This window comes from Semicossyphus pulcher, unplaced genomic scaffold (assembly GCF_022749685.1).
Source record: "Semicossyphus pulcher isolate SPU_LCO1_2020_fin unplaced genomic scaffold, fSemPul1.0.p SCAF_23, whole genome shotgun sequence".
Classification (NCBI taxonomy): domain Eukaryota; kingdom Metazoa; phylum Chordata; class Actinopteri; order Labriformes; family Labridae; genus Semicossyphus; species Semicossyphus pulcher.
Genome location: NW_027211697.1, coordinates 15,694,543 through 15,703,139, shown reverse-complemented (window position 1 = coordinate 15,703,139; position 8,597 = coordinate 15,694,543). Strand labels below are relative to the sequence as shown.

Below are 8,597 nucleotides of genomic sequence, written 5' to 3'. Positions count from 1 at the left end.
TGGATTAATTGGAAAGGGCAATTCATAGTCCATGCATAGGATTAGAGCAATTACTTTAATAGAAAGTACCAAAAGATGAAATGGAACATTTTGGAGAATCACAGAAGAGGTGACACCCAAAAACAATCAATACATCTATATAAAATGAAAAGGGATTTAATGTCATTCTGCTAAGGGATGTGAAATACACAGAGATACTTTTATTATTTGTGTAATAATTGTGTACACTTTATACAGTATGGAGCCCATGCAGTTTACAAGAGTTACAATCTGCTTGTGAGAAAAAGAAAAAAACACTAGCCACCAGCCCAGAGTCTAAGGAGCTGCATTCCTTGTTTGCTGACACAAAGTTGTTTCCAGAGCACTAATTGCATTTGACAATCATCCATATTTTCTTTTTTCTTTTTTTTTTTTTGACTTCCTACTTCCAAAAGTTGCTCAAAAGCTGTCTTATTACATGTGGGCCTGTAAAAAAATACTAAGAAATAATAGTGAAAAGTACAGTTCTAATCCAAAGGACACACAAGACCAACACAGCATAAAAATCTGATGCTAAAACTTTTTAAACTTTCTCACTTCAGTTAGGTATCTGCTCTAAAATATCTACATATAGTGGCTCTGCAGGCACATTTTGAGGCAGGCCAATTTAGTGGCCAAGGTGTGGTTATACTTTCATGCTAACAGAAACTCTTAAGACATGGTTGAAACATTGTTGATAACAAATAATTGACAACAAAGAATTGATACATCAAATTGTTGATACCAGCAAAAATCTACATGTTTGAAGATCACTGCAACAATGGAGTTGAAAGCAATGGTAGTTTGTCAAACATCAGGTCGTAGATAAATAGTCAAAAAGTGTTCAGACAGTAATTTTAAGGTAATCCTCAATATTCCAGTGAAGGGTATTTACATCTAATAAGCAGTTTTCTTAATGATAAACCTGAAAATAAATAAAAGACAGCACAAAACAATGTATTAGGAACATCCTAGTAGCTTCAAGTGGATCCTGTTTCCTTGGTTTGTTCATTGTTGCTATTTGTGACTGTGAGCATGTCATTTTCTTTTAAGCTGTGCTGTTTTAGTGCCTGCATGCTATATGCCCAGGCTCTGTCCACACCATGTCCCTCAGTCCTGCATGGTGTCCAGTCAGGGAAAGGAAAACGACCAGCTACCACTAAGGCATCATCCGGAAGCTCAGCCTGCAACTTTTGCTGCAATAATGAAAGCTAAGAAAGAAAAAGGCAGAATAATAAATCCTTATTAATAATTGTTATTTCTGCATTATTTGCTTGGCTAGATTGAGGTAAACTTAATTCTACAGTTTCTTTTGATCAGGAATCTGTTTATTAAATTACTTACAACACTGGGAGCCAGAAACACTGTGACATTCTTGCATTCTGTCAAGTTGACCTGTGATGAAATACAAGGCAGGTGGTAAACAAGCCACAAACCTTGTTAAGCTTTAAATAACAAATACAATAATCACATGTTGAAGACAAGTTTAGTATTCAAATGACTTTCTTAGGGGTTTGTGGTTACTAGAGGATTGACACCCCGAACATGTTAAAGTAATGGTAGCAAGGGTCATGCCAAAGGGAGGACAGCATGTTACATTTCTAATCATAAAGATGATTCTTCAATTAATTTGTGTTCGGTAATAAAAAACCTTTGTCAGGAATTTAGACGAAGAGAGTTTGACTGTGTCATTCTTGTTATCTTTCCCCTCTGGAAGTGAAGGCATAATCGTTTATACTTTCATGTTTTTGGCATAATACAATTTTGCAAAGCACAAATATACGTATATTGTTACATTTTGTAATTTAATGGTGGCTGTTGTGAGTAGAACTCATGTCATGACACAAACAATGTCAAACAAATGTCAAACCTTCCACAGATCTTCCCGTCTGTAAGAAACTTTTCCATGATGGCCTGCTCTCCACGCATGAAAGCGAGCCAGGCGAACAAGCCAGGGGTTGAGCTCATAACCAACAGCAGGAGTGAAACCCTTCTGATAGGCCTCCAGGACCTAAAGCATTGACAAATGACAATTTAAACCCCCTTGATTACCAGTGCATAAAAAATGGAAGCCTGATAATTTGCTTATACTAACAATGCGGCCATCACCAGATCCCAAATCTGCAAGGCCTCCCTTTCGTCCTCTCAGCAGTGTCATTACATTTTCTACTTGGGCTTTGCTGGCAGGAATGTACGGGACCTTAAAGAAATATCAAAGGGCATTTGATTAAAATATTGTGTTTGTCAACACTTTCAAGAGGAACACCTGATAGAAGAAATGCCACATCAATAGTTATTCAAAGTGTTGTAAAGATGTAGAGGTATGGACCTGTAACTTCAAGGGGACCTTTCGGAAGCCTGGCTGAAGGATTCCCACCCACATTGCATATACTGCAAGACCAGTGCCAGCAGCTATCTGAGCAACACCCCATGCTCCAATGTTCCTTGTCTTAAGGTCAGTAAAGACCTCGTCTGATGTGTCATCATCCATTTCTGCATGAAATATGTGAAGGGTCTTTGTAAATCTTATTATATAGATACACACAAAAGATTATTGTATGAAATCGTATGCTGTCAAAGATGGCATTGAAATACAATATCTAATTGTTATAATCTTTCTCTACACACACAGTATACAAAATACACTTATTTGGCAGCTCTTCTAAGCGATTGCTGCTAATTCTCACTTCTGCTTGTCGTCTTACCCGTTATTAAGAATCCTCTTTTCCTTCTACACAAACAGCTAATATCCGATATCGGTGTACAGTAAAATTTGATGATAAGAATGTTTTAATCTTTAAGTTTTAAAACGGTTGAAAGCGAACCAAAAAATAACAGGTTTGGTATGAGCTGTTAACAATTCAGTCAGGAAATGAATTGTAATGGTTTGTTTAATGATAATTCCCTGATATACCGCTGCTACAGACTGGTTGTATTTACAAAGTAGAAGGTCGCATGCCTGCAGTTTTAATCTATATCAGTACGTTTTCTAATTAACAAAGCACTGATTATTTTGCAAAATTTTAGGTAAGCGTAATGCTGACTGTCTCACAAAAACGCAATTACTGTCCTGGTATTTAAGTAATAAAAAGATCTAAAGTATATAAGATCTTATTGACCTGCAGGAATGCATGGAGTGCATGCGGACACATAACCCCATAGGACCGTTCCGTCTGCGAAATATTTCGTGTACACAAGGGCTTACTGAGATAGGTTCCGGAATGGGAGAGAAAAAGTCATTCCATTAGAAACGGACAGAAACAGGACTTTTTTGCTACTTAAATGACCTTTTTGTAAAAAAATAAAAAAATAAAAAATTCTTGGAAACATGTTGCTGGCCTTTGTGTTTCCTTTCCTCCACCGGCGTTGAACAAAACTGCCCCATTTAATGTATTTTTTATGTTTATAATACGAAGATTTCCCCCTTTTGTATAAACCAAAATTTTGTATCTCCAATGCATCTAAAAGTTGCTCTTGACTTGCTAAATATTATCTCTTCAATGATTCACCCTTCACCCTAGGATGAAAGTGATCATAGCTGCTCAATTGCCTTCATTTCGTTTGATTATAAAATAGCTACATAGCTAGATACAATTTAGCATACTGAAACACATACTTAGAATAGCTAATAGCTAACATGGTATTTTAACCAAATTAATTTTAAGTTTTCCTCTTCCCCTCTTATCATATATGGATAACCAGTATTGTTTTCTCTGTGGCAACACATGGTTCAACATTGGTTGTAATGTGTTTATTGATTAAAGCTATGGTTGTTAATCAATGCATGTTTTGCAAGAAGCAAATGTTATGCACATAAGTGGTTAAATTTAGTACCGCTATATTGAAAATCAAGACTCTTTGTTTTATCCCATTCAAAATAAACTGTTGCTAGAGTAAATACTTTTATTTGAAATAGAAAATGCATGTACAAAATAAATTTATCATCCGCCACTGATATTTTACCTTATCTATCAATTGTATCTCAGAAACATTTTTTGAACAACTTTAAGAAATATTTAGTATTCATACCTTTAGTATCAAAGGAATTTGTTTTAACCAAAGCTCAACTTTAAAAGGAAAATGTTCAAAGGCATGGACATATCCAAGTGGCCTCTGAACACTTGAAGGAAAACTGTCAATGTCAGTTGCTGTCTGCATCGTCACTGATGATGCCCTTCAGGTTGGCCCAGTCTGTTGCTCTTTTGCGTCCTCTGCGTTTGCCGTTTTCTTGATCACTGTCAGAGCTGGAATTCAGAGCGTGCACATGTGCAGAGGATGGAGGGCTGTGTTGGTTCTGCCATGCAGAAGCTCCTCTGCGTTTAGGTCGACCTGAGAGAGGTAACCCCATTAGTCATCAGTATTCATATAAACACTTAATTGAAAAGCAATATGCAAGTTTCTAAGCTTAAGCCAAAAGGCAACTGGACTTGGTTGAAGTTCTTGAAGACGTTTCACCTCCCATCTGAAAGGCTTCTTCAGTTCTACAGTGACTGGTGGACAGAGCTTGAAATATATGACCCTGTAGGTCATTAGTATGGCAATAGATGTGTAATCAAGGGTTGAAGGGAGACAGTTACCTTTTGTGGCAATGATGTTGCTGGTATCAAGCCCAGCCAGTTCCTGAGCTTGCTCTCTCTTCATTCGAATTTTTTTGCATTTCTTGATAGACGGCTGACCTATGTTGAATAAAGACACACTATACTTAACCACATGGTTTCCTGAGCTTAATTACATCGTGTCAATTATAAAACAAAAATAAACTTTACTTTGTATACTGTTTACAAAAGGAAAAAGGTCACACTGCAGTTTTACCCATTTAAAAACATACTACAATCCATTGAAGTTTTTTGGGGCTTGAAATGTATGTAAATGTATGAACAAGTAGAGGAGAGAGAATAAACTACAGAAGTAGGTTAAGGGACATCAGAAACGTCACTTTTTGCCATGTGGACTCCACATATTCCTTTTACCCTTTGACTACTAAGATCTAACTGAAATAACATTTTCAAAGATACCTTTTAATGAGCAAAAGAGAAAAACAAAATTTGTCACTCCAAGTGTTTAAAGTATGCCCATAATATGTGGTGTGATAAAAGGCAACAGACCTTGGACACCAAGCTCTTCAAGCTCCTTCTTCAGAACAGCCACCTGGGAGCGAACAGAGTTGCAGCCACCAAGGAGCTTTTTGTAATTCTGCCGAATACCACACAGAGCAATGTAGCGTTTGAGCCTCGCAACTGCCTTGTCGTCATCCTGCAGGAAGAATCCAAGTTATGACGGGTTGAGAGGAGATGGTAAGTTTATCATACATCTGTACTTTATAATTGCACTCTGGTGCTCACGATCCATTTTCCAAACTTAATCTTTGCTTTTCGACCTTTCTGCTTGCACCATCTTCAAACATTTGAATGTTGAAGGCTAAACAAAACTTGTTTCTTCCAGTTTTGATCACTACCATCAGTTATGGGCTCACCTTGTGACTTCTGGCACTCCTCTTTTTCATGTTCTTCTTCTTTTTATTATCTTTTCCATTTTCCGTCCCACGATCCTGTTCATCCCCCAGAGAGGGAAGTGACGATGAATCTGAGTCTGGGTCATCTTTCTTTTCCATAGAGGCCTTTTCTTCTGCAAAACACAACAGAAAGTCATACAAAAAAAAAATCTTGAAATGAATGATCCTTTATTGATATGGGAGTTTGCAAAGTCACCTTTTTTGCTGTCATCTGAAGAGTAATTCCTGTCGATTTTGTCACCATTTTCTGACTTGCTATCCGAGTCAGTTTCTTCCTCTTCATCACTTTGTGTTTTCTTTCCTTGACTTGCACTACTGCTTTTTGACTCACCATTATTTGTACCATTTGCTTTATTTTTATTCATTTCTCTTGGACTGTCAGCATCCTTACTCTCATTCCCTTTCTTTCCTGACTCATTAATTTCCTCATCTGTAGAATCTTCACTTTTAATCTGATGTTTATGGTCTCCATTTGTCTTTTTTTGTGATTTTTTCACATCTTGCTCCTCATCCTCAGAACCAGATTTAACGTGCTCCTCCTCTTCACTCTCCTCACTTCCATTTTTGCAGTCTTCTTTATCCTCCGATTCTGTCATTAACATCAGAAGAAAAGACAACCTTTAATGGTTATTACTGGTGCAAGAAAAATAATTGAAAAACATAACTATGGATAACAAACATAATGTAAGGGTAGCAGTTTCTGATTGGCTAAGATTATCTGAAATTGCATTGTGTTTTCAATGCAACAGCTCAAAACAACTGCCTGGACCGTGGCTACAAATTACTACTAGTATTTTTTTTTTTTCAAATAAGCCCCATTGAATGTACACATGGAGAGAAACAACTTTTTTTCATATCAAATAATCAATACAGAAAATGATTTGCAGCTTAATTGATAATGAAATACTTGCAGACCTAGTTATACTGTTAATTGTGGTCCAGGACATTGTACACCGAGTAGCCTTACTGAAATGTAGAACATCCTACAGATAAGTTAAAGCTCCTGTGAGGAGTTTTTTGCTGGTTATGAAACAGAGTGAAATTAATTCTGATGACTCTGTATGACATACAAAAGCAAACCAGACCATCAGCGACAAGATTGATTTTTTCTATGTAGTTATTTTTAATGCCTCAAACTGCTGGCTCGGAGTAGGTGTCAGATGAAGCAGATAACTGCACGCTGCCTTTGTAAAAAAATGTAAGTGAGTGAGACATATGACTGTTCAAGAGAGCAGGATTAGATTTTTGTTAAAAAACACCACGTAAGCATGTACAGGACAAAATCAGCAAAGAGATCAGGCGTACAGCTTTGTCCACAGGGGGTGCCAAAATTTAACACAAATCCAAAAGTTCCTCACAGGAGCTTTAATCTACAAGCATCTAAATAAATCAAAAATGGCTGTTTACCAGATGATGAGCTTGAGTGACAACGGGATTTCTTCGCCCTGGATTCAGCTTCCTCTTCCATCTGTCTTTTCACCTCGTCATTTTCCTTTTCTCTCTTCCTCTTGTTTTGGGGCTTCCTGGTCTCAAACTCTTTTCCATTACCTTCATTGTCCTTGCAGAAAAAAAAATATGATGAGGACGACAATAGAAACTGCTAGATGTATGTAACCCCCCCCCCCCCCCCAAAACATGGAAGAATATAGATACCTGCATTTTCATCAGTTCCTCTTCAACCACCTGTTTCATGAAATATTTGGCCTCTGAAGTCAATGATTCACATCTCACGTGTGTCAGATATCTCTTCTTTAGAATTCCTAAGGTCAGTGTGCTGAAATAAGAAAGATTACACCAAAGTTTTAAGGAGGATTTACAGAAACAGTAAAGTGACATAATAATTTGAGCCGGTATTTTTAAATGCAGTCTTATGAATACATTTGAAATGTATATTTAACATACCCACATTATACGGTATTACAGATTTTTAATGGACTGTTAATTTCCGAAGAGAGGCTGTCAATTTTAAATAAAGAACAAAACTAAATCTCAACTTAATGAATATAATCACAAAATTGATTATTTGATTTCTTTAACCCTTAAAACAAAAACTTTCACGATAAAATGGTAAAACAGCATTACATTATCAACCAGAAAACGAACTTTCATACAATTGAGAGAATCTACTATCAAAGTTCAAGTTTTTCAAACAAGTAAATATTCCTCGTGCAGGTGTGATTAAGTGCACTGTTATCATTTGATGTAGTTCTCTATACCTGTGGATCCCAAAACAGAGAGAAGAAATATTTAAACTAACTAGTACAGAAAGTGCGGCTTACACATTGCTAGAAACACTTTCAGCACAAAACTAACGTTGACAAATAGGTTGCCACACTCTTAACTCTCGCTACACTAAAAGATACCACCTACCACAAGCAGGTATCGTTTAAATTTGATGATTCATACACTCCCTGGCGCTGTTACTTCCAATGAGTCTGACTACATTAAAACTGCATATTAATCAAAGTTAGCAACAGTTACCATCAACTCTTCTCACGAACACATGCCAAATCAAGGCGCACAGGCCTGCATCGGTACACACAGTACAGCTTTTCTTAAGAAAATCTCTTAAATGCCTCTTCAGTACCTCAAATCTGCTTCATCGCGGAGTTGATCACACACAAACGTGCTGATACTTGTTTTCTCTTTCTCTGTCACCATCATTTTTAACTGTTGTGCGCTTTTTCGCGGGGGCGGAACTTTCCGCAGACGTAGTCGGAAGTGACGTAAGACCAGCGGCATATGCCCATTTAGCTGTAATCAACTTCGATATAAATACAAATCCAAACTTTATGTTAAAGATGAGAAACTTTTACAAGAGGTTTTGATTTAAAAAAGTACGGATTTCATAAACCCTCTACAATGGTTAGATAGATTTTCTTTTCTTCCTTATTGTTCTTGTCATTTCTATTCTCTATTTACTTTAATAAGATGTAGTTGTACCCCTCTTTTTGTCATATTCAAATTACATGTACAGTGTGTCTGCTCATAACCTTAAGATCCTAGCGTTTGGTGCAGGGACTTGACAAAGCAAGTTAGAAGTCACTTATAGAACCAACTAACCATC

The 8,597-nt window shown here is 36.9% G+C and overlaps 2 protein-coding genes across 3 annotated transcripts; both read right to left on the bottom strand.

Annotated features, from left to right (window-relative positions):
- Positions 1 to 41: 41 nt before the first annotated feature.
- On the bottom strand, positions 42 to 3,172 carry antkmt (adenine nucleotide translocase lysine methyltransferase). Its single transcript, XM_069674560.1, has 6 exons — positions 2,724 to 3,172; positions 2,348 to 2,511; positions 2,114 to 2,218; positions 1,889 to 2,029; positions 1,363 to 1,413; positions 42 to 1,229 (listed from the first exon to the last, which is right to left on the bottom strand). The coding sequence occupies exons 2-6, from the start codon at positions 2,507 to 2,509 to the stop codon at positions 999 to 1,001; spliced, it is 690 nt and encodes a 229-aa protein (XP_069530661.1). The 5' UTR covers positions 2,510 to 2,511; positions 2,724 to 3,172; the 3' UTR covers positions 42 to 998.
- Positions 3,173 to 3,945: 773 nt separating this feature from the next.
- Positions 3,946 to 8,210, bottom strand: hirip3 (HIRA interacting protein 3). Of its 2 annotated transcripts, none has more exons than XM_069674604.1 (8): positions 8,118 to 8,210; positions 7,184 to 7,304; positions 6,938 to 7,088; positions 5,727 to 6,119; positions 5,492 to 5,643; positions 5,124 to 5,271; positions 4,596 to 4,694; positions 3,946 to 4,347 (listed from the first exon to the last, which is right to left on the bottom strand). In XM_069674604.1, the coding sequence occupies exons 1-8, from the start codon at positions 8,192 to 8,194 to the stop codon at positions 4,160 to 4,162; spliced, it is 1,329 nt and encodes a 442-aa protein (XP_069530705.1). In that variant the 5' UTR covers positions 8,195 to 8,210; the 3' UTR covers positions 3,946 to 4,159. The 2 variants fall into 2 exon arrangements, with proteins under 2 accessions (XP_069530705.1, XP_069530706.1); XM_069674605.1 differs by lacking the exon at positions 8,118 to 8,210 and adding an exon at positions 8,012 to 8,035.
- Between the last annotated feature and the right edge of the window lie 387 nt (positions 8,211 to 8,597).